We start from the raw sequence: 26269 nt of genomic DNA, 5'->3' as shown, positions 1-26269 counted from the left end.
TATGGTGGGTCTGACACACCGGTGTCAATGTGTTCTTTTTTCCATTTCCAGGAGTGTATATGGCATGAGTAGGCTGCTTCCCAACAAGAGGGTTGTGACGAAAAATAAGAGGTGGAAAAGCACCTGCAAAAGTCATTGCAGAACTGCATGCTGCACTCTCAGGAAGGGAGCTCTAAAAGCAGGTTGTAGGAGGGAGATCTGGAATTCCGAAACCACTCATTAGTGATGCAAATGTCCATAACAGGAAAACGTGGTGCCGAGGCCATAAAACCTGGACTACAAAGCACTGGAAGCGAGTCATTTGCTCGGATGACTCTTGTGGTCGGGTTTACGTCCCAAGAGTGAAACACGGCGGGAGTGATTATTGGACCGATGACCTCAGCAGTTTGGCCCCATAAGACCTTATCACAGTCAGTGATTATTGGTCAGCTAGTGGTATTCCGCGCTTCCCATGGTTACTCTGTAAGGCCCCATTACTGCCAAGGGTTATGTGACAATTTTGAATGGATTATTTCAAGTTGCGCTGTATACTTCACAAAGGTGATACAGTTGAAAAGATTAAAAATATATGCCATATTGTCAAACAGAGGACAGTACAGCCAGTCAGTGTAAAAGACACCATAACAGTTAAACTAAATAACAATATCGTGACTAATAATTCACAAGCTGCAAGTACTTTCAACAACTTTCTACAAGCAGCAGCAAAAATACTATTAAAAGGTCCAGTCGAAGAAGCAAGGGAACATATTAAAAATGTCATTCCAAAAACCTAAAGCAACTACTAGAAGAAGCACCGACATCCCTCACTGAAATTAACAGAATTATAAATATTCTAAAAACACAAAAGCTCATATGGTGTTGATGGAGTTTCAAACAGAATTATAAAAAGTTGTTCCAAGTTAATAAATAATGTCCACTGTGATAGACGCAGTGCATCACTGGCACAGGAAATTTCTCCAGGCAGGTTGATATATGCAAATGTTAAACCTCGTCACAAGAAAGGTGACAAGACAGACTTATCTTACATTTTCCATACTGATGTCCTTTTCCAAAATATTCTAAAAGCAGTGTACTCAAGAATACATTTAAGTGGAAACCAGTTACTCGGCATGTTACATTTCCGATTCCAGAAGGACTGCTCAACTGAGAATGCTCTTTATACACTTCCTCCTGAAATAGTACAAGACTTACGTAATAAAATATCGTCAGCTTGTGATCTTTCCAAGGCGTCTGATTGTGTAGATCATGTTACACTCTTAGAAAAACTCAAGTTTTATGGGATTGATGGCTATATGCACAGCTGGTCTGAATTATACTCAACAAACAAGATGAAAAACGTTGTGCTGATTAATTCAAACAATGTCGTAAGAGTAGACAATTTTAGTGATTCTAGAGAAGTCACAAGGGGAGTCCCACGGTGTTCAGTTTTGGATCCACTCCTATTCCTTATACAGGGTGTTACAAAAAGGTACGGCCGAACTTTCAGGAAACATTCCTCACACACAAATAAAGAAAATATGTTATTTGGACATGTGTCCGGAAACGCTTAATTTCCATGTTAGAGCTCATTTTAGTTTCGTCAGTATGTACTGTACTTCCTTGATTCACCGCCAGTTGGCCCAGTTGAAGGAAGGTATTGTTGACTTCGGTGCTTGTGTTGACATGCGACTCATTGCTCTACAGTACTAGCATCAAGCACATCAGTACGTAGCATCAACAGGTTAGTGTTCATCACGAACGTGGTTTTGCAGTCAGTGCAATGTTTACAATTGCGGAGTTGGCAGTTGCCCATCTGATGTATGGATTAGCACGGGGCAATAGCCGTGGCGCGGTACGTTTGTATCGAGACAGATTTCCAGAACGAAGGTGTCCCTACAGGAAGACGTTCGAAGCTATTGATCGGCGTCTTAGGGAGCACGGAACATTCCAGCCTATGACTCGCGACTGGGGAAGACCTAGAACGACGAGGACACCTGCAATGGACGAGGCAATTCTTCGTGCAGTTGACGATAACCCTAATTTCAGCGTCAGAGAAATTGCTGCTGACAAGGTAACGTTGACCACGTCACTGTATGGAGAGTTCTACGGGAGAACCAGTTGTTTCCGTACCATGTACAGCGTGTGCAGGCACTATCAGCAGCTGATTGGCCTCCATGGGTACACTTCTGCGAATGGTTCATCCAACAATGTGTCAATCCTCATTTCAGTGCAAATTCTGTTGCTGTGTGTTTCCATTCCATGATTAATGTGATTTGAAGAGAAGTAATAAAATGAACTCTAACATGGAAAGTAAGCGTTTCGGGACACATGTCCACATAACATACTCGTATTTTCTTTCTTTGTGTGTGAGGAATGTTTCCTGAAAGTTTGGCCGTACTTTTTTGTAACACCCCGTATATGTGAATGGCCCTGCACTTAACATTCATCGAGCAGAACTGTTATTTTTTGTGGACGATACTAGGGTTATTATAAATCCGAATAGAGAGAAAGCACACTGTATTCAGTTGTGTACAATAAACAGTCATACCAACAATTGTGACTCTGTTCCACCGAGGAATTTCTACTTAAGAACTTCTAGTCAGTAAAAAAATAAATAATGACTAAAAATAAAGAAAACATAGTTTTTTATGTGTTGTTGGATGAGTAGCCGTGCGGTTAAAGGCGCTGCAGTCTGGAACCGCAAGACCGCTACGGTCGCAGGTTCGAATCCTGCCTCGGGCATGGATGTTTGTGATGTCCTTAGGTTAGTTAGGTTTAACTAGTTCTAAGTTCTAGGGGACTAATGACCTCAGCAGTTGAGTCCCATAGTGCTCAGAGCCATTTGAACCTTTTTTTTTTGGATGAGTAGGGCTAAAGGAATAATGTGTTCATTAACGTTAACATTGATCGATACATATCCTGTAACCTGACTCGTTCCACATGAGAATCGCTCAAATTGTCTATGGAACATGTAATTAACTATCCACGATCGTCCCTGTTAGTACTGATCACATCATCCATAACTGGTTTTGTAAGCACGACAATGAACTGTCGCATCTCTGCTGCCCACCATAATTAGCAGATCTCAATACTATTGAATCTTCGTGGTCTACTTTGGAGAAAAGGACGCGTGATCTGTAGCCACCTCCGTCATCGTTACCTGGACTTGCCAATATTTCACGCAAGCAGTGTTATAATAATCAAAATATCCACGGGTGTACTGCCGTTCTACAGTGTCCAACGGGCACAATATTTCGGCGATCATACATGTCGCCATAATCAGGTGAACTGACGGACTGAGCTCCTGTGAACGTGCCGACACGGAGATCCGTACGCTATGGCTGCTCAGAGGGAAGTGGGTTCGGTCGCGGCGGCGGCCGATATAAACACCCTCGGCCCGCGGCGCGCTCCCTCCGCTATCCGCGCCCCGCGCCACGGCCGCGCGGTGGAACAGATTGCGACGGCGTCTGAGATGACGTAGGTGTGATGGCTCTGTCCGCGGTGGTCGTCACAACTATACTTTTGCTCGATTTACTCTTGATTAACCCAATCGCTGGTTCCCAAGCCTTGCTAAGATTATAGCCACAGTCACGGTTTATACCTTTAATGCTCTTGAATATCAGATTAAGAATATAAAGCAAATTTCACGTCATTACAGTCTATAATGTTATACCGTTACCATCTCCACAATCTGTTGTACTTATTTTAGTCTACATCTCCCATTTTTTTTCTATTCTGATGTTCCAACTAATCACCAAGTTAGTACTGATGGATGCAGAAAGACAATCCTGCCAACGACAGCCTTCTTGTGAGAAAATATTTTCTATAACATTTTTGTGATCACCTTTCATTTCTAGTACATCTTCATGTAGAGCGTAATCTATCAGTCACACGTCCTCCTTTCTCAAAAAATTTCAGCTACCTCCAATTTCATCTTTTTCATCCTTCATTCTTCTTCATGTTCACGTTTGACTTTCATACATCCATACAGTGCTGCGCCATTATTCGAATCAGAGCTAGCCTCGTCTGTGTCAACAGATAGCTATTCACATGGTTTCAACCAGCCTCGGTAGTCTTTGTCGCCAGATAGGTCAAGTAAATTTCTTCTAACAGCGTGCCTTAATATTCATGCTTATACTACACTTAACAAATTTCATCATAGTTTCGTTAATCCTCACCAGTATTCTATGCTAAATGCCGTCCACGCTATTCAACATTGCATACTTATTTTTGGCCACAATGGGTATAGCAACTGTGAACATTAACACTGGTATGCATATTGCGCCCCTTGAACTTCTATATCTCTTTTTCTAATTATTTGCTTCTTTTTTCAATGTTAAACTATATCGATTACTATGAGTTGATAAATCCAATCCCGTACTGAAATTTAATAGGTCGTTTGTCAGCGTAAGTTGTATAAATCTCGGCAGATGATAAAGAAGAGAACGTAGCAACTATGATTAAGGTTTTGAAGGAGGAATTTATACTGAATACTTAAGCTATACCAAAAGTTTGCCCTAGACATCTTTAATGATTCTCAAATGTCCAGAATTTTATACACTCCTGGAAATGGAAAACAGAACACATTGACACCGGTGTGTCAGACCCACCATACTTGCTCCGGACACTGCGAGAGGGCTGTACAAGCAATGATCACACGCACGACACAGCGGACACACCAGGAACTGCGGTGTTGGCCGTCGAATGGCGCTAGCTGCGCAGCATTTGTGCACCGCCGCCGTCAGTGTCAGCCAGTTTGCCGTGGCATACGGAGCTCCATCGCAGTCTTTAACACTGGTAGCATGCCGCGACAGCGTGGACGTGAACCGTGTGTGCAGTTGACGGACTTTGAGCGAGGGCGTATAGTGGGCATGCGGGAGGCCGGGTGGACGTACCGCCGAATTGCTCAACACGTGGGGCGTGAGGTTTCTACAGTACATCGATGTTGTCGCCAGTGGTCGGCGGAAGGTGCACGTGCCCGTCGACCTGGGACCGGACCGCAGCGACGCACGGATGCACGCCAAGACCGTAGGATCCTACGCAGTGCCGTATGGGACCGCACCGCCACTTCCCAGCAAATTAGGGACACTGTTGCTCCTGGGGTATCGGCGAGGACCATTCGCAACCGTCTCCATGAAGCTGGGCTACGGTCCCGCACACCGTTAGGCCGTCTTCCGCTCACGCCCCAACATCGTGCAGCCCGCCTCCAGTGGTGTCGCGACAGGCGTGAATGGAGGGACGAATGGAGACGTGTCGTCTTCAGCGATGAGAGTCGCTTCTGCCTTGGTGCCAATGATGGTCGTATGCGTGTTTGGCGCCGTGCAGGTGAGCGCCACAATCAGGACTGCATACGACCGAGGCACACAGGGCCAACACCCGGCATCATGGTGTGGGCAGCGATCTCCTACACTGGCCGTACACCACTGGTGATCGTCGAGGGGACACTGAATAGTGCACGGTACATCCAAACCGTCATCGAACCCATCGTTCTACCATTCCTAGACCGGCAAGGGAACTTGCTGTTCCAACAGGACAATGCACGTCCGCATGTATCCCGTGCCACCCAACGTGCTCTAGAAGGTGTAAGTCAACTACCCTGGCCAGCAAGATCTCCGGATCCGTCCCCCATTGAGCATGTTTGGGACTGGATGAAGCGTCGTCTCACGCGGTCTGCACGTCGAGCACGAACGCTGGTCCAACTGAGGCGCCAGGTGGAAATGGCATGGCAAGCCGTTCCACAGGACTACATCCAGCATCTCTACGATCGTCTCCATGGGAGAATAGCAGCCTGCATTGCTGCGAAAGGTGGATATACACTGTACTAGTGCCGACATTGTGCATGCTCTGTTGCCTGTGTCTATGTGCCTGTGGTTCTGTCAGTGTGATCATGTGATGTATCTGACCCCAGGAATGTGTCAATAAAGTTTCCCCTTCCTGGGACAATGAATTCACGGTGTTCTTATTTCAATTTCCAGGAGTGTATAAAGATTTCTGTAACATGTTTTTAACGAATAATTATTGACGGAATTGCGCTGTTGTACAATGGTTAAAATGGCTCTGAGCACTATGGGACTTAACATCTGAGGTCATCAGTCCCTTAGAACTTAGAACTACATAAATGTAACCAACCTAAGGACATCACACACATCCGTGCCCAAGGCAGGATTCGAACCTGTGACCGTAGCGGTCGCACGGTTCCAGAGTGAAGGGCCTAGAACCGCTCGGTCACAGCGGCCGGCTGTTGTACAATATTTTAGGTAGAAGGCAACCCGGTAATATCATAGTTGCACAATTTACTTGCTGCATGACTATTAGTACATGACAGCGTTTACTCTTAACTGTGTAATAAGCGTTAAGGACAGAAATGGTAATTCAGAGTGATGAAACTCGTGAATCGTATAAGGCTAGTAAAATTCTATGAGAGTCGAATCAATTTTAACAGCTCGAGTGAAATTCCACAAGACTTGTTACCAACAGCGTCTATGTTCGTATTCAAAGTACTCTCCTAGGCAGCCTAACGTTGCGGTTGCTGCGTTTAACTCGCTGAGAAGTGCAAATGACAGACCTGCATTTGACTTCATGCGAGTCAGACGTTGAACGTCCATGAATATTTCAAACTCAAATGAATTATTACTTGGGTTTCCTGGGAATGGTACGCCCAGAGGGAGCGGAACTCAGGTGTTTAATTTCAGGTGTTTTGACAGTCTTAAAAAGGTTATAACGAAAGTTAATTACTACGTTTGCAGAGACCTAATTTCATTACGACTTCCAGTCAACTATTCTACAATTCAGTAGTACGCTTTGCTAGTTTTAATAGCCACATTTCTTTTATTCAAAACTCCACGAAGTACGTGGGTGTATATATGTGCATTAAATTAGATACATGGAGTGAAATTTTGAGGATTCTTAGAAAACCAATCACATTTAGAAACATACGTTTATTCTTCTAACAATTAACAAACCTGCAAAACTTTAACTGAATTTCTGTCAGGATGTGTGAAATATGTACAAAATGTTTGTCGATGAAAGTCATCGGAATTCATAAGCAAGACAATGGGCTTAACGCGAAAGAAGAAAGCCTCAGGATTATCGGATCCTGTATTCCCGCGTAGCAACGAGCGACAGTTGTAACTGATAATGGAGGAGCTACAGCAACAATTACCAGCGGAACAGCCCCGTAGAGTCTTTAATTATAGCCACCATCCACTGTCTCGAGTCTAGTCCATCACTAGCAATGGAAGGTGAACCTCTGACAATGACAGCTACTAGTGCTGGAGAAATGTCAGAAAAATCATCTAACAAATATCGGCCGAAGATCTTGAGATGAAAGCCATCAGACAGTACCTCAACAATGGGTACGAAAATATCAACAATTTTGTTTGAACTAAAACGAAAGACGCTCTTAGGTTTTGGAACAAAAAACAGCATCAGAAAGGTAGGTAACAAAACATAGGAGGGTTGGAACTTAAATAGTGGCAAATATTTATTCACAACCGATAAAAAAGATTTACCTGTTTTCAACTGTTGCTGTCCTTCAAAGTAGTCACCAGCGTTGTGTAGAACACGTTGCCAGCGACGTGGAAGGCGCAGTATACCGTTAGCAGAGCCTGTACTGTTCATGGTGCGAATGGAGCCTGTCGAATCTCTGGAACAGTTCTGAAGCGAATGCCACGAAGTGGTTCCTTCATTTTCGGAATCAAATCAAAGTCACAAGGAATAAGTACGGGGAGTATGGTGGATGGTACAGTACTTCCTAGTCCCATCGATCGAACAGAGCAGCCACAACTTGCGCTGTATGCGCCCGCGCATTGCCGTGCCAAATCATGGGTAGATTGCACAGAAAGTGTCGCCGCTTCTTTCCCTAAGCTGGTCGCAGGTGATGCTCCAAAAACGAACAGTAATACTGTGCATTGGCGGTCTGCTGTGGAGGAACGTAATGCGTTAGGATAACACCATCACAGTCGTACAAGACAATCACCATAATTTTAGACCGCTCCGTTCGCACCATCAACAGAACAGGCTTTTCTAACGGTATACTACGCCTTCCACATCACTGGCAACGGGTTCTACAGAACGCTGGTGACTACTTTGAAGGACAGCAACAGCTGAAAACAGGTAACTCTTTTTTATCGGTTGTGAATAAATAGTTGCCACTATTTAAGTTCCAACCCTCGTATATGAAGGACCAAATCTCAAAAGTAGATGTGGGCTTGGCGTTTAGGTTGCTAGGCGCGGTTCGCACTGAGACGATACAATGCGACACGTCGCAATAAAGATGGCGCACACGACATTTATCGGTGCGACTCTCCTCACTGGGAAGATACATGCAATACCATATGCCATTCTACTAGCCATACGACAAACTAAAAGAGATCACGAATCACGTTTCTGTTTCAGCTCCTGTTGCAATAACGAGCTCTTCTGAAGAGAACTTTGTTGTGGCTCGTCATTATTTAAAGCGCTAAAAACCAGAGAAGATATGGAACTACAGGCTACAGCCATACAATGCTGTAAATATCAAATATAGTTCGGCTGTGGTTTCTAGTGAAGACCCTCAACATGAAAAATTCCACAAATTCTGTGGAATGACTACTGACAGTTTCCATTTTTGGTGCATCTATCATCAACAGCGAAGCGGGACACCAGTTTTCGACTTGCTGTTTCTCCTACTGAGAAACTACTCATTATAAGAAAAAGGAATTTGGCGAAAGTATGTCAATTAGGTTAAAAACACCATAATGAACAGTTTGCTTTTTTTTGAGACCAGCTAGTATGGTACTGTATTCAGTGTAGTACATACAGGGTGCGCTTGGTTAAAGTTGCTCTTTCCAAACGCTGTAGAAAGGGAAACGCTGCTCAGAATGACGCCAAATTTGAATAGCGGAAACGTAATGGAACAAAAAGAAATTTAACGAAAATTTTAGCAATAAAACGCGCTATAAGCGTCTTAACATAAACAACAGATGAATCGCATTGCGATGAATATGGTTTTAGTTGCACGGTACTCCATCGGTACGGTTCAATGTGCTTGACTCCACAAGTTTGGCAATCAACACTGGTAAGCTCATCTACAAAGGCGAGGTCGTACCACATCGTGTGGGATAAATTGGTTGCTAACCGTCCTGAGGTAAAAAAAAAAAACTAATAGAATGTAAAATCACATTGGTTTTTAGTTGTTCTGGGGCCAAAAGCCGCATGCACAGCTAAATAGCATCGGTTACTAACTGTCGTGAGAGTCGTGTTCAGTGCGCCGTCCACCGTTTTCCGCCACAACTAGAAATGGAGAAACAGCACGTTACACAGCAGAGCGCAGTGTCTCCGAGGTCACTTTCAGAATGGGCAATGCATGCCTTTTCAGCGTTTAACACAACTTCTTTCCGGTAACACCGGATCCGAAAGCCACGAGGATTGAGGTCAAATGATCTGGATCGCCAGGCTGTAGGGAAATGAAGACTGACAATTCTAGCATTTCCGAAATGCCTCCGCAGCAGGCGCTGCACTGGCTTTGCAATTAGCGGAGGAGCGCCATCTTGGATAGAAATTATCCTAAGTACACATCCACGCTGTTGAAGGGTTGGAATGACGTTGGTGCGCAGAAGACTCTCATAGCGTTTACCAGTGACGGTACAGGTAACATGATTCTCAGGACTCATCTCCTCGTAAAAAATACGGGCCTACGATACCACGCTACAACATTTGCAGAATGAAGTGGTATCTGCTGAAGTGCGTGCGGGTTTTCCTTTGCCATAGTCCGCAGTTCTGCGGATTGACAAGCCGGTGGAAATGGAAGTATGTTTCGTCTGGCCACAGAGTGTTATATGTTCATGTATTGTCCACCTACTTGCGAGCAAGCAATTCAAGAGCGGACCTTTGTCTTGTTGGCAGGTCAGCAGGGGGCAGAGCTGCAAAACACGGTGGTTTTGAATAGAAAGCAATGCAGGGTGTTCCGTAGGATTTTATGCACCGTGCTCACAGGCATGTCCAACGGTCGGGCAATTCCCGTGCGCTGCATCTTCTCACACCACCGCTCGACCACTCCTGCAATGCTGCGGCCACATCTCCGACACACGGCGGATCAACTGATTTCCTCCCTCAGCCGCACTGCATTCCAAAATACACTATCTTTTTAAAATTTTGTAATCATTTCCTCGAGAGAGGTATCATTTCCTCGGAGGGGTATCTGTTGAGAGGCTAGACAAACGTGTGGTTCCTGAGGAGGGGCAGCAGACTTTTCAGTAGTTGCAGCGGCAACAGTCTGGATGATTGACTGATCTGGGCTTGTAACACTAACCAAAACGGCTTTGCTGTGTTGGTACTGCGAACGGCTGAAAGCAAAGGCAAACTACAGTCGTAATTTTTCCCGAGGGCATACAGCTTTACTGTATGGTTAAATGATGACGGCGTCCTCTTGGATAAAATATTCCGGAGGTAAAATAGTCCCCCATTCGGATCTTTTGGGGGGGACTACTCAAGAGGATGACGTTATCAGGAGAAAAAAGTGGCGTTCTACGGATCGGAGCGTGGAATGTAGGATCCCTTAATCGGGCAGGTAGGTTAGAATATTTAGAAAGGGAAATTGATGGTTAAACTTGGATATAATGGGAATTAGTGAAGTCGGTGGCAGGAGGAACAAGACTTTTGGTCAGTTGCATACAGGGTTATAAATACAAAATCAAATAGGGGCAATGGACGAGTAGGTTTAATAATGCATAAAAAAAATAGGAGTGCGGGTAAGCTGCTACAAACAGCATAGTGAACGCATTATTGTGGCCAAGATAGACACGAAGCCCACGCCTACTACAATAGTACAAGATTATATTCCAACTAGGTCTGCAGGTGATGACGAAATTGATGAAATGTGTGATGAGATAAAAGAAATTATTCAGGTAGTGAAGGGAGACGAAAAGTTAATTGTCATGGGTGACTGGAATTCGAGAGTAGGACAAGGGAGAGAAGGAAACATAGTACGTGAAAATGGATTGGGAATAAGAAATGAAAGAGGAAGCCGTCTGGTAGAATTTTGCACAGAGCATAACTTAATCATAGCTAACACTTGGTTCAAGACTCATGAAAGAAGGTTCTATAAATGGAAGAATCCTGGAGATACTAAAAGGTATCAGATAGATTATATATTGGTAAGACAGAGAATTAGGAGCCAGATTTTAAATTGTAAGACATTTCCAGGGACAGATGTGGACTCTGGCCACAATCTATTGATTATGAACTGCAGATTAAAACTGAAGAAACTGCAAAAAAGGTGGGAATTTAAGGAGATGGGACATGGGTAAATTGCCTAAACCAGAGGTTGTAGAGATTCAGGGAGAGCATAAGGAAACAATTGTCAGGAATGGCGGAAAGAAATACAGTAGAAGAAGAATGGGTAGCTTTGAGGGATGAAATAGTGAAGGCAGCAGAGGATCAAGTAGGTAAAAACACGAGGGTTAGCAGAAATCCTTGGGTAACAGTATATTGAATTTAATTGAGGAAAGGAGAAAATATAAAAATGCAGTAAATGAAGCAGGCCAAAAGGAATGCAAACGCCTGAAAAATGAGATCGACAGGAAGTGCAAAATGGCTAAGCAGGGATGGCTAGAGGAGGCTTATCTCACTGGGGGCAAGATAGATACTGCCTACAGGAAAATTAAAGAGACTTTTGGAGAGAAGAGAGCCACTTGTATGAGTATCAAGAGATCAGATGGAAACACAGTTCTAAGCAAAGAAGGGAAGGCAGAAAGGTGGAATGAGTATGTAGAGGGTCTATACAAGGGCGATGTACTTGAGGACAATATTATGGAAATGGAAGAGGATGTAAATGAAGATGAAATGGGAGATACGATACTGCGTGAAGAGTTTGACAGAGCACTGAAAGACCTGAGTCGAAACAAGGCCCCCGGAGTTGACAACATTCCATTAGAACTACTGACGGTCTTGGGAGAGCCAGTCCTGACAAAACTCTATCATCTGGTGAGCAAGATGTATGAGACAGGCGAAATACCCTCAGACTTCAAGAAGAATATAATAATTCCAATCCCAAAGAAAGCATGTGTTGACAGATGTGAAAATTACCGAACTATCAGTTTAATAAGTCACAGCTGCAAAATACTAACGCGAATTCTTTACAGACGAATGTAAAAACTGGTAGAAGCCGACCTCGGGGAAGATCAGTTTGGATTCCGTAGAAATGTTGGAACACGTGAGGCAATACTGACCTTACGACTTATCTTAGAAGAAAGATTAAGAAAAGGCAAACCTACAAAATGGCTCTGAGCACTATGGGACTCAACTGCTGAGGTCATTAGTCGGCAAACCTACATTTCTAGCATTTGTAGACCTAGAGAAAGCTTTGGACGTTGACTGAAATACTCTCTTTCAAATTCTAAAGGTGTCAGGGGTAAAATACAGGGAGCGAAAGGCTATTTACAATTTCTACAGAAACCAGATGGCAGTTATAAGAGTCGAGGGGCACGGAAGGGAAGCAGTGGTTGGGAAGGGAGTGAGACAGGGTTGTAGCCACTTCCCGATGTTATTCAATCTGTATATTGAGCAAGCAGTAAAGGAAACAAAAGAAAAATTCGGAGTTGAAACTTATGTTCCATACTAAGGTCGATGATCTATTGTCGGTGTAAAACATTTCATATTCGAAGCCAGTGCAGTCAAAAGATACGGTCATTTATGTCATTCTGGAGTCTGCGAACTCACTTTAAAACCTGTAGGTTGTCAATTGAAACAACAAGTTTACTGTTACCGTTATCTCCATGACGCGTTTCAAAAAAATGGTACAAATGGCTCTGAGCACTATGGGACTTAACATCTGTGGTCATCAGTCCCCTAGAACTTAGAACTACTTAAACCTAAGTAACCTAAGGACATCACACACATCCATGCCCGAGGCAGGATTCGAACCTGCGACCGTAGCAGTCACGCGGTTCCGGACTGAGCGCCTAGAACCGCTAGACCACCGCGGCCGGCCGCGTTTCAAAGGCTTAAACCTACATCATCAGGTGCATTTACATTTTTTAGTATAACATGCGCTGTGTATGTTGTGTTACAATAATGATGGAGGTTTAAATCTTTGAAACGCGCCGTGGAGATAAATAAAAGAGTAAAATTGTTGTTTCATTTGATGTCAATAACGGTCACGGTGAAGACTATCCTAAAATATTCGCATATAAAGTTAATCTGCCAAGTCAGGCAATCAAGGCCATTTTCAAGCACGAAAACACTTCAGACAAGGTCGCAAAGACAACACAGCATATTCACTTCAATATTAATCTTCTCAAAAATAATGTCATTCCAAATGGTGTGTTAGGACTGTGAAAGGAACCTGTGACCACTGGAGGTAACAGAAGCCGCAGACAGTGCCGTGAGTTCCTCCAAAAAACTCGTAACACAACACACACACACACACACACACACACACACACAAACACACACGTCATACTAACAAATGTAAATCCAACTGATGATGCAGGTTTAAGCCTTTGAAACGCGTTGTGGAGATAAATAAACAGTGACTGGTAACAGTAAACTTGTTGTTTCGTTTGGTGTCAATAACAGTCACGCTAAAGCCTAACTTGAAATGTTCGTATCTAAACGTATAGGTTGACCTAGAATCACTAAATTTGGCAAGAAGTTAGGTTTCACAGTTCAAGAAAGGGAAAAAATCCGAAAACTGTGGAAGTTGTAATTATATCAAAGAAAAAAAGTAATTCTTTTCTCATTTGTTACCCAACTTCAAACTTAAAATTCAAACATTCTCGCATGTCTTGGAATCTCTGGTACCAACATCTTGGCAGTATCGATAGCAGGGATGGATGAACTATCTATATGCATAAGTGAGTTTGTACGGAACCCTCCAAGAGGGCAAACTGTTCTATTTTTCTTCATGTCTTCTGACCACTTCTGCCAAGTTCTTTTCACTCTCCTACCTGGGAACCCTTCCATATTCAACACTTTTTCGCTAACACTTCTCTGTCAGTTGTTTCTTCAACTTTTATATTATTTAGTTTCTGAATCCTGTTCTACTTCGTGTATCAAAATTGGACCATAAAAAGCCCCCTTTGCGAGAACCGCAGACTGGTGTGTACGGTGCACAGATCAAATACATCGGGCTGGGGAATGCCACATCATTCGAGTTCCGGTGTTTTCCAAACACGGCGCCCGGCCGGCAGATTAACGTGGCGCGCGCACACACACACACACACACTAGAGCTTCCGCCCACGCACACACGCACACCCGACCACTGCAGAGGAGAGCACCACGAGTAGCGCGAAATTAGGCGCGGACGCACACAGTGCTCGGTGTGAATATCAGCGCCAAGCGCAGACCAGTGCGTACAATGGCCGCATTCAAATGGTCGGGCTTTTGTTCCGAAGCACAGGTGTTTCTGCGCGCGGTACACCCGCCAGCGAAGCTCTGGCGAGTCCACCATACATCTGTCTGTACGACTAACTTACTCGGAGGTGAAAACTTTGCAACTGGTTGTAAATACTGTTACATGAATCATAACGTTCGGTTACCAAGGGAAATATTGATTTAATCAATTTGTCTGTCAAAGAGTAAACTGTATTTATCCAGCCGCATAGCGATGGATATAATTTAATTGTATTTAACATAATTTTGCTAGATATTAAACGGCAACAGGCAGAGAACATCGGAAGTATTAATGTTATTGTTTGCTGTTCACGAAACAAAACTACTGACGTAGCGGGGATGTGACACAGTAAGACAACTACACTGATGTGCAAAACATAAAGACGAAAGTAACTTTCACGTGATGTTTCACTGCCAAGTGACATTTCTCGATGAAACTTGCACCGTACTTACAAGCAAGTGCTACAATACATTAAGGTGACGAAAGTCATGTGGCACCTGCTAATACCGTGTTGGACCTCCTTTTGCCCGGCTTAGTGCAGCAGTTCGACGTAACATGGACTCAATAAGTTGTAGGAAGTCCCCTGCAGAAATACTGACCCACGCTGTTTCTAAAAAAATGGTTCAAATGGCTCTGAGCACTATGGGAGTTACCACCTATAGTCATCAGTCCCCTAGAACTTAGAACTACTTAAACCTAACTAACCTAAGGACATCACACACATCCATGCCCGAGGCAGGATTCGAACCTGCGACTGTAGCGGTCATGCGGTTCCAGACTGAAGTGCCTAGAACCACGCTGCTTCTACAGCCGTCCATAATAGTGAAAGAGTTGCAGGTGCAGGATTTTTTGCATGAACTAAGCTCTCGATTATATCCAATAAAGTTGGATAGTATTCATGTCGAGCGATTTGGGTGGCCAAATCTCTCGCTCCAATCATCCAGAATGTTCTTCAGACTAGTCGCGAAAAATTGTGGACCAGTGACATGGTGCATCGTCATCCATAAAAATTCCATCGTTGTTTGGGAAGAAATGTTCATTGCTTGCTGCAAATGATCTCCGTCTAGCCAAGCGTAACCATTTCCAGTCAGTGATCGGTTCCATTCCGTGTAAACTCGGCCCACAGTATTATGCAGCTACCACCAGCTTGTACAGCGCCTTGTCGACAACTTGAGTCCATGGCTACGTGGAGTCTGTGCCCCACTCGAACCCTATCATCAGCTCTTACCAACGGAAATCGAGAGTTACTTGTTCTGCAGTCGTCCAGGGTCCAACCGATATGAACACGCGCACGGAAGAGGCGCTGCGGGCGATGTTGTAGTGTTAGCAAAGGCACTAGCACCTACCGTCTGCTCCCATAGCCCATTAATGCGAAATCCTATGTTGGTCGTACGTCCCACATTGATTTCTGCGCTTGATTCTAGCAGTTTTGCTTGTCTGCTGGCACTGACAACTCTACGCAGACGCCCCTGCTCTCGGTGGTTAAGTGAAGGCCATCAGCCAATGCGTTGTCCCTGGTCAGAGGTAATGCCAGAAAATTGGTATTCTCGGCACGTTATTGATATTGTAGATCTCGGAATATTGAATTTCATAACGATTTCCGAAATGGAAAGTCCATGCATCTAGCTCCAAATACCATCCTTGCTGGCCAAGGTAGGATTTGGCAACCTCGAAGAGATGCAGTAGTAACTCTCGCCGTTTCCGAGTAGGCATTATTTTTCTGAAATGTAAGACTAGCATGGCTTGCGAGTGGGGTAGCCGCGCGGTCTGGGGCGTATTTTCACAGTCCGAGCGGCTCCCCACGTCGGTGGTTCGAGTCCTCCCTCGGGCATGGGTGTATGTGTTGCCCATAGCGTAAGTTAGTTTAAGTTAAATTAAGTAGTGTGTAGGCTTAGGGACCGATGACCTCAGCAGTTTGGTCCCATTGTTGGGATGTGTGGCAGGCGACACTGAGGTTGATATGCCATCTCTGTCGGGGACGCCTCCAGACACATCACTGCAAGTCATCGAGGCACACTTCGAAGCGGAACTCATCACTGGAGACAATCCTACTCCATTCAATGAGATCTCAGGCAACTGACAACAATGGCATACCAAACTGACTGTCTCCTGCCATACGGCCCCACAACAAAGAGTGATAATAATGGGTGCGATTCCATTTCACATCAAGACCCTTATGGTTCTCGTCTGCGGCACATTTACAGTACGACGATACGTCAACGATATTCGACGTCGCCGTTTGTTGCCCTTTATGGCAAGTCATCCTGGGACTACATTTTAGCAAAATAATTTTCGCCCGCAAACGGCGAGAGCTTTTACCGCTTGTCTTCATGCTTGCCAAACCCTACCTTGACGATCAAGGTTTCCCTATCTCTCACAAATTGAGAGCGTTTTGGGCATCATGGGCAGGGCCCTCCAACCAGCTTGGGATCTTGACGATCTAACGCGCCAATTGGGCAGAATTTGGCACGATATCCCTCAGGAGGACATCCAATGACTCGGCTAATCAATGTCAGGTCCAACGATGCTTGCATAAGAGCCAGAGGTGGACCAGAGCGTTATTGACTTGCTCAGTGTGCGTAGCTCTTTCCCCTGAACAAACCATCCAATATTTCTGAAACTAAAGTCATCTTGTAAATCACGTCCTCCGATTTTTGTATTATTCGGATAATTCCAACGTGGTGCTCTGATAACACAGGCCAACGATGGAACATTTTTTTGCTGAAAATACCTCATATTTCTTTAGGGTGGGAAATCCAAATACGATAGCCCTAATTAAAAAACTGTATCACCCACCATTTTTTCACATTTTACATTTAAATTCATTAAATTACGCGCCGGCCGCTGTGGCCGAGCGGTTATAGATGCTTCAGTCCAGAACCGCGCGACTGCTACGGTCGCAGGTCAGAATCCTGCCTCGGGCATGGATGTGTTTGATGTCCTTAGGTCAGTTCCGTTTAAGTAGTTCTAAGTTCTAGGGGACTGATGACCTCTGATGTTAAGTCCCATAGTGCTCAGAGCCATTAAATTAGGCGATTTTTTAAAGAATTTAACAGCTTTTATATATGATTCTTCAGTTTCTGCCGGCGTATTTGTTGCTCGAACAGTCCACGGGTATATTGCCGGTTCATAGTGTCCAACGGGCAAAATATTTCGGCAATCAGACATACCGCCATCGTCAGGTGCGCTGACGAACTGAGCTCCTGAGGGCGGCGCCGATTTAAATCCCCTCCCCCCGCGGGCAGCTCTCTTCGCCGTCCGCGCCAGCGCGCCGGCGGTCGCGAAGACGGGGGCGTCGGAATCTATCGTAGCGTCGATGTGCTTGCTGCGTCCGCCCTGGTCCCCAGTTCGTACTTCTTGCTGAGAGTCTTCTAAATTACATTCAATGCCGGGTCCCAAGCCTTGCTGAGATTGTAGCCGCAATCTCGGTTGATAAGATCTTCCCTGATGTGAATTTCGATAGCCACCCTTATGACGCTGTCCCAATATTTAGAGGTCTGAGCCAGGATCTTAGTACGCTCATAATCCATCTCGTGCTTCTCGGACAAACACTGCTCTGCTACCGCCGACTTATTTGGATATTTCAGTCGGGTGTGCCTTTGCTGTTCTCGGCAACGATCTTCGATGGTGCGCCGCTCGGAGTGGCCGTGCGGTTCTAGGCGCTACAGTCTGGAACCGAGCGAAAGCTACGGTCTCAGGTTCGAATCCTGCCTCGGGCATGGATGTGTGTGATGTCCTTAGGTTAGTTAGGTTTAATTAGTTCTAAGTTCTAGACGACTGATGACCTCAGAAGTTAAGTCGCATAGTGCTTAGAGCTATTTGTTTTGTTCTTCGATGGTGGGTACTGTTCGTCCGATATAAGTCTTCCAACACTCACAGCCCGCATCTCGTGGTCCTGCGGTAGCGTTCTCGCTTCCCACGCCCGGGTTCCCGGGTTCGATTCCCGGCGGGGTCAGGGATTTTCTCTGCCTCGTGATGGCTGGGTGTTGTGTGCCGTCCTTAGGTTAATTAGGTTTAAGTAGTTCTAAGTTCTAGGGGACTGATGACCATAGATTTTAAGTCCCATAGTGCTCAGAGCCAGAGCCAACACTCGCAGGGAATTTGGTATATGCCGGCCTTCCTCAAACCGAGGTCATCTTTCACACTTCCCAGTAATACCCGTGTTTTATTGGGCGGGCAGAAGACGATTTTAACTCTGTGTTTCTTTAATATATGGCCGATTTTCCCCGATAGTGCGCCATTGTACGGAATAAAGGCAGCGGCTACGTCTTCTTCCGTAACTTCATCCGTCTCCACAAGGTGTGCTGTGATGGTGGGACAGAGAGCGCGTCTAATCTGCCATTCTGAGTACCCGTTTTTTCGGAACACGATTTTGAGGTGTTCCAATTCCTGGGGCAGATTCTCTGAGTCTGAGATGCTGCGCGCCCTGTGCACTAGCGTACGTGCATGCAGACAGCTGCCACCACCCTTCTCAGAGGAATGGAGTACTAAAAACATTAGTACACAGGGCGACCAGGGCGGACGTAGCAAGCACATCGACGCTACGACAGATTCCGACGCCCACGTCTTCGCGACCGCCGGCGTGCGGCGCGGTCGGCGAAGAGGGCGGCACGCGGGGGGAGGGGATTCAAATCGGCCGCACGCCCTCAGGAGCTCAGTTCGTCAGCGCACCTGACGATGGCGACATGTCTGATCGCCGAAATATTGTGCCCGTTGGACACTATGGACCGGCAGTACACCCGTGGACTGTTCGAGCAGCTTTTATATAGATAAAATAATTTTAAAAGGATATGTAATGAATGTAGATGACGTTGGTAGTACTGCTGAAAAAAAATTGCTGGCAAAAAGGTCGATTCTATTTTTGTGTTGACAGATGGTGTTTTGTTTACTGTCAAACTAACATCACTTTCCCGTTTCCCTTACATGTTCTCAGTACAATGTCTAACCGTGGTTGTGAAAGCTCTGCTGACAGTTTTTGTTACATTTGTAGTGAACTTGTGATTAAATTACACCAAAGAAACATTACAGTCTTTGTGAGAAAGGTTTATCTATCATACTTTGAATCAAAACTTGATGACTAAAATAAATCTTGGGCGCCGCATAAGGTATGCTATGTGTGTGTTGAAGATCTGAGAAAATGGTCCAAAAAGGAGAAAAAAGCCTTTAGATTTGCTGTTCCTGTATGGAGGGTGCCAAGAAATCATTCCAATGATTGCTACTTTTGCAGTATTGATGTTACTGGTCATAATACGGAAAACAAGAAGGTAATAAACTACCCTGACCTTCCGTCCACCATCCGACCAGTGGAGTGGATTTCCCGGTTCCTGAACAGCTAGATGATTCAAATTCTATTCCAACAGAAGTATTTTCTGATATACAGTGTCATTTAGATAAACAGATGGTGATGAATTCCTTTGTAATACAGAAAGTCTAGAGCCAAAATTGTTGTTTGATGTTAACTTTGGATCCACAATGACCTTAAATGAGAATGAAGCATGGGTATTATTCAAGGAAGTCGTTACAAAGTTCTTAGGACATGAAAAAGACCTTCAATATGTTTCTATTACATTTACAATGTTAAAGAAGTTTAAAACTTTAGGATTTTTAATGAGCTTGAAAGTTCACTTTTTGAACAGCTACCTTGATTACTTCCCGGACAATGTGGGAGATGTTAGTGAGGAGCTAGGAGAGCGTTTTCACCGCGACATTAAAGTGATGGAAAAACGCTACCAAGGCCGCTGGAACACCGACATGATGGAGGACGACTGTTGGTCACTTCCCCGAGAAGCCCAGCAAGCAACTCGTCGTAGAAAAAGCTACACAAGAAGCTTCAAAGACAAAAGCGAAAGGAAATACAAACCAATTCCAGCTCAAAAGTTAAACCTCTATTAACGCATATCATTGTTTTAAGTAGCTTATTGTAAATACAGACTATGGTTATGTTGTAACAAAGCGTTTCATTAATTTCCCAGTTTACCGTAAAGCATAGGATTTTTATTTTATTTAGTAAAAATCATACTGCACGAAAACTATGGGGGACACAAAAAAACTAAGGCTAGTTTTGGACTCAGCTCATAAAAATCTAAAAAGATCAGCTGTTGTTGTTGTTGTTGTGGTCTTCAGTCCAGAGACTGGTTTGATGCAGCTCTCCATGCTACTATATCCTGTGCAAGCTTATTCATCTCCCAGTACCTACTGCAACCTACATCCTTCTGAATCTGTTTAGTATATTCATCTCTTGGTCTCCCTTTACGATTTTTACCCTCCATGCTGCCCTCCAATACTAAATTGGTGATCCTTGATGCCTCAGAATATGTCCTACCAACCGATCCCTTCTTCTAGTCAAGTTGTGCAACAAATTTTTCTCCCCAATTGTGTTTTCAATACCTCCTCATTAGTTATGTGATCTATCCATCTAATTTTCAGCATTCTTCTGTAGCACCCCATTTCGAAAGCTTCTACTCTCTTCTTGTGTAAACTATTTATCGTCCACGTTTCTCTTCTATACATGGCTACACTCCATACAAATACTTTCAGAAACGACTTCCGGACACTTAAATCTATACTCGATGTTAACAAATTTCTCTTCTTCAAAAACGCTTTCCTTGCCATTGCCAGTCTACTTTTTATATCTTCTCTACTTCGACCATCTGAGTTATTTTGCTCCCCAAATAGCAAAACCCCTTTACTACTTTAAGTGTCTCATTTCCTAATCTAATTCCCTCAGCATCATCTGACTTAATTCGACTACATTCCATTATCCTCGTTTTGCTTTTGTTGATGTTCATCTTATATTCTCCTTTCAAGACACTGTCCATTCCGTTCAACTGGTCTTAACGTCCCTTGCCGTCTCTGACAGAATTATAGTGTCATCAGCAAACCTCAAAGCTTTTTGCTTCTCCATGGATTTTAATTCCTACTCCGAATTTTTCTTTTGTTTCCTTTACTGCTTGCTCAATATACACATTGAATAACATCGGGGATGGGCTACATTCCTGCCTCACTCCCTTCCCAAACAGTACTTCCCTTACATACCCCTCGACTCTTATAACTGCCATCTGGTTTCTGTACAAATTGAAAATAGCCTCTCGTTCCCTGTATTTTACCCCTGCCACCTTTATAATTTGAAAGAGAGTATTCCAGTCAACATTGTCAAAAGCTTTCTCTAAGTCTACAAATGCTAGAAATGTAGGTTTGCCTTTCCTTAATCTATTCTCTAAGATAAGTCGGAGGGTCAGTATTGCCTCACGTGTTCCAACATTTCTACGGAATCCAAACTGATCTTCCCCGAGGTCCGCTTCTACCAGTTTTTCCATTCGTCTGTAAAGAATTCGTGCTAGTATTTATCAGCTGTGGCTTATTTAACTGATAGTTCGGTAATTTTCACATCTGTCAGCACCTGCTTTCTTTGGGATTGGAATTATTATAATCTTCTTGAAGTCTGAGGGTATTTCGCCTGTCTCATACATCTTGCTCACCAGATAGTAGAGTTTTGTCAGGACTGGCTCTCCCAAGGCCATCAGTAATTCAAATGGAATGTTGTCTACTCCCGGGGCCTTGTTTCGACTTAGGTCTTTCAGTGCTCTGTCCAACTCTTCAGGCAATATCATGCCATTATCCCATTTCATCTTCTTCTACCTCCTCTTCCATTTCAATAATACTGTCTCAAAACTGAGATCGACAGGAAGTGCAAAGTGGCTAAGCAGGGTTGGCTAGAGGACAAATGTACGGATGTAGAAGCATGTATGACTAGGGGTAAAATAGAAACTGCCTATTGGAAAATTATAGAGACCTTTGGAGAAGAAAGAACCAGTTGCATGACTATCATGATCTCAGATGGAAGCCCAGTTCTAAGCAAAGAAGGGAAAGCAGAAAGGTGGAAGCAGTATATAGAGGGCGATGTTCTTGAGGACAAAGATCAGCTATCGAAGTAAAAAAAGTTTTTAAACAAATTTTTCTTTGACCTGTGTAATTTTTATTTTTATTTTATTTTATTTTTATTTTCCTTTCTTTATTTATATATATTTCTAACGCATCTGATGATTGATCTCGTTTTATTGGTTTAGTTGCTGGTGTTATAATTTTGATCAACATCGTAGCATCGTAAATCTTGGTGAATGGTTCTGAGGATTCATCAGTTGTCTGTTAAGGGTGTCACAGTGGCCTATGTAAGGGAAAGTGGACTGGAAGAGACACGTACCTTGTGGAAGATGACGAGCAGGTCCTCGAGCTTGCCGTGCAGGTCGCCGCAGATGGTGACCTGCTTGCTGACGGAGGTGGAGGCCTGGTTGAGGTTGGGCAGCCGCTTGAGTGCGGCGGCGGCCTCCCGCAGGATGCTGGCCACGTAACGTGCGTGCAAGCGGTGCGGCTGCTGCAATCACGACCGCAGACACCACACACACTGATTAGGTAGTCGGCCGAGCGGGGGAAAGGGCGGGCAGGTGAGCCGGGGTTAGCTGCTGCTGTGTGCTCAGTCAGTACTGCGCGTGCGATGCTCGCGACGCCGCCGGAAATACTGCCAGCTGTACTACAGAAGTCGGAAGTAAACAGCGCCCCATTGTCATCCCGCCTTACTTAGTATCAGAATATTTATGAGGCGCGCTAATGCTACTGAATTTACACCACTGGCCGTTAAAATTGCCACACGACGAAGAAATGCAGATGATAAACGGGGACTCGTTGGACAAATATATTACACTAGAACTGACACGTGATTACATTTTCATGCAATTTGGGTGCATAGATCCTGAGAAATCAGTACCTAGAACAACCACCTCTGACCGTAATAACGCCCTTTATACGCCTGGGCATTGAGTCAAAAAGAGCTTGGATGGCGTGTACAGGTACAGTTGCCCATGCGGCTTCAGCACGATACCACAGTTCATCAAGAGTAGTGACTGGCGTATTGTGACGAGCCAGTTGCTCGGCCACCATTGACCATTTTCAATTGGTGAGAGATCTGGAGAATGTGCTGGCCAGGGCAGCAGTCGAACATTTTCTGTATCCAGAAAGGCCCGTACAGGACCTGCAACATGCGGTCGTGCATTATCCTGCTGAAATGTAGGGGTTCGCAGGGATCGGATGAAGGGTAGAGCCACGGGTCGTAACACATCTGAAATGTAACGTCCACTGTTCAAAGTGCCGTCAGTGCGAACAAGAGGTGACCGAGACGTGTAACCAATTTTACCCCATACTATCATGCCGAGTGATTTGCCTGTATGGCGATGACGAATACACGCTTCCAATGTGCGTTCACCGTGATGTCGCCAAACACGGATGCGACCATCATGATGCTGTAAACAGAACTTGAATTCATCCGAATAAATGACGTTTAGCCATTCGTGCACCCAGGTTCGTCGTTTAGTACACCATCGCAGGCGCTCCTGATTGCGATGCAGCGTCAAGGGTAACCGCAGCCATGGTTTCCGAGCTGAAAGTCCATGCTGCTGCAAACGTCATCGATCTGTTCGTGCAGATGTTTGTTGCAAACGTCCCCATCTGTTGACTCAGAGATCGTGACGTCGCTGCACGATCCGTTACAGCCATGCGGATATGATGCCTGTCATCTCGACTGCTAGTGATACGAGGCCGTTGGGATCCAGCACGGCGTTCAGTACCACCCTACTGAACCCACCGATTCCATTTTCTGCTAACAGTCATTGGATATCAACCTATGCGAGCAGCAATGTCGTGATACGATAAACCGCAATCGCGATAGGCTACAATCCGACCTTTATCAAAGTCGGAAACCTGATGCTACTCATTTCTCCTCCTTACAAGAGGCATCACAACAACGTTTCACCAGGCAACGCCGGTGAACTGCTGTTTGTGTATGAGAAATCGGTTGGAAACTTTCCTCATGTCAGCACTTTTTAGGTGTCGCCACCGGCGCCAACCTTGTGTGAATGCTCTGAAAAGCTAATCATTTACGTATCACAGCATCTTCTCCCTGTCGGTTAAATTTCGCGTCTGTGGCACGTCATCTTCGTGGTGTAGCAATTTTAATGGCCAGAAGTGTAATTGCAGCATTACCTTAGGAACTGGGACAAGTCGCAAGCAAGGACGTTATTCAACATCTGTGTGTGTGTGTGTGTGTGTGTGTGTGTGTGTGTGTGTATGTGTGTGTGCGTGCGTGTGTGTGTGTGTTTCTTGACACTCGTAAGTAGCGACACAGAGCAGTATCGCAGTGTAAGTCACTTTATGCGGACCGTCGTCACGTTTGACCAAATCTTATAAGTTTTGTGGCAACCTCTCTTGAATGTCTATGAATGTCCATCTTTTCCATAGATGGTTGCGGGACTCGGCTGTTCGATACGGGATGTCAAAAATAAATACCTTTCAGCCGTCCAGTTCCCAAACTTATTTCATTTGGCTACCAGTTTCAAAATGGTTCAAATGGCTCTGAGCACTATGGGACTTAACTACTATGGTCATTAGTCCCCTATGACTTCGAACTACTTAAACCGAACTAACCTAAGGACATCACACACAGCCATGCCCGAGGCAGGATTCGAACCTGCGACCGTAGCAGTCGCGCGGTTCCGGACTGCGCGCCTAGAACCGCTAGACCACCGCGGCCGGCGGCTACCAGTTTCGGTGATTTACTACACAATCTTCAGGCCCCTGGCCGAAGAGTAGGAAGATACACCTCGGTTGTTGTCGGCAGATGATGGTTGGAGGTATCGCTTTAGCAAACAGAAATCTACTAATTCCAGTATTGCTGGCCCCGCGTTTTTGTCACAACCGAGGTGGAATCTTCCTACGCGTCGGTCAGGGGCCTGAAGATGGTGCAGTAAATCACCGAAACTGGTAGCCAAATAAAATATGTTTGGAAACTGGTTGGCTGAAAGATGTTTAATTAGACATCCTCTTGAATGTTGTGAAGAATCAGAAGGAAGTATTTTTAAGGGAGTCTGCTCTATCCGCTAATAAGTCATATGTAGTGTCGGCGTCAGAGGTTCATTAAAAACTGTCATGAATTACTGTAGGTATGTCGCCACAGTTCAATAAAAGTTTTGAGAGTACATAAATAAAAAATGAGTGAGAGGTTGAGATGGTACTTTTATTGCATGAGGAGTTCTACATAGTCTAGGGATGCCAGGCTTTTACGGTCATGTCCGGTTTTTATCAGGCTTTTCAGCGATGCAGTAGGGAACCCACAACTAAGGACAGTTCCAAGCTAATGACATAACCATGAGGAGTAAGTATGAGCAGCAGTAAGGAGGTATACCACAAGAATATACAGATATAGCAATCAGTATTTCTTCAAATGGCTCTGAGTTCTATGGGACTCAACTTCTGAGGTCATCAGTCCCCTAGAACTTAGAACTACTTAAACCTAACTAACCTAAGGACATCACACACATCCATGCCCGAGGCAGGATTCGAACCTGCGACCGTAGCGGTCGCGCGGCTCCAGACTGTAGCGCCTAGAACCGTTCGGCCACTCCGGCCGGCAGTATTTCTTCGTAGGCCGTACGTGGCAACACATAGTGTCACAACCATGCTGCGCACAGAGCGAGGGACGCAAAGTAGAATGTGCGCATCAGCTCAGACTGCACCGACACGCATGTCCGAACGACAGTTAGTTAGGAAAAACTGTGAGCAATTACGACAACTCAACACATAGTTGCTATCATAATTGACAAGATATAGGGATAGAATGAGATTTTCACTCTGCAGCGGAGTGTGCGCTGATATGAAACTTCCTGGCAGATTAAAACTGTGTGCCCGACCGAGACTCGAACTCGGGACCTTTGCCTTTCGCGGGCAAGTGCTCTACCAACTGAGCTACCGAAGCACGACTCACGCCCGGTACTCACAGCTTTACTTCTGCCAGTACCTCGTCTCCTACCTTCCAAACTTTACAGAAGCTCTCCTGCGAACCTTGCAGAACTAGCACTCCTGAAAGAAAG

At 44.8% G+C, this 26269-nt stretch overlaps 1 protein-coding gene across 1 annotated transcript in view; it reads right to left on the bottom strand.

Annotated features, from left to right (window-relative positions):
* Positions 1 to 26269, bottom strand: part of LOC126253274 (serine/threonine-protein phosphatase rdgC) — a 1933713-nt gene that overhangs the window by 659769 nt on the left and 1247675 nt on the right. The window contains exon 7 of the mRNA XM_049954489.1: positions 22555 to 22725. Coding sequence (XP_049810446.1) covers positions 22555 to 22725 — 171 coding nt within the window. The remainder of the gene's footprint in view (positions 1 to 22554; positions 22726 to 26269) is intronic.

This window comes from Schistocerca nitens, chromosome 4 (assembly GCF_023898315.1).
Source record: "Schistocerca nitens isolate TAMUIC-IGC-003100 chromosome 4, iqSchNite1.1, whole genome shotgun sequence".
NCBI lineage: Eukaryota > Metazoa > Arthropoda > Insecta > Orthoptera > Acrididae > Schistocerca > Schistocerca nitens.
The sequence above is the reverse complement of the archived record's forward strand: the minus strand, read 5'-3'. Positions and strand labels throughout refer to the sequence as shown.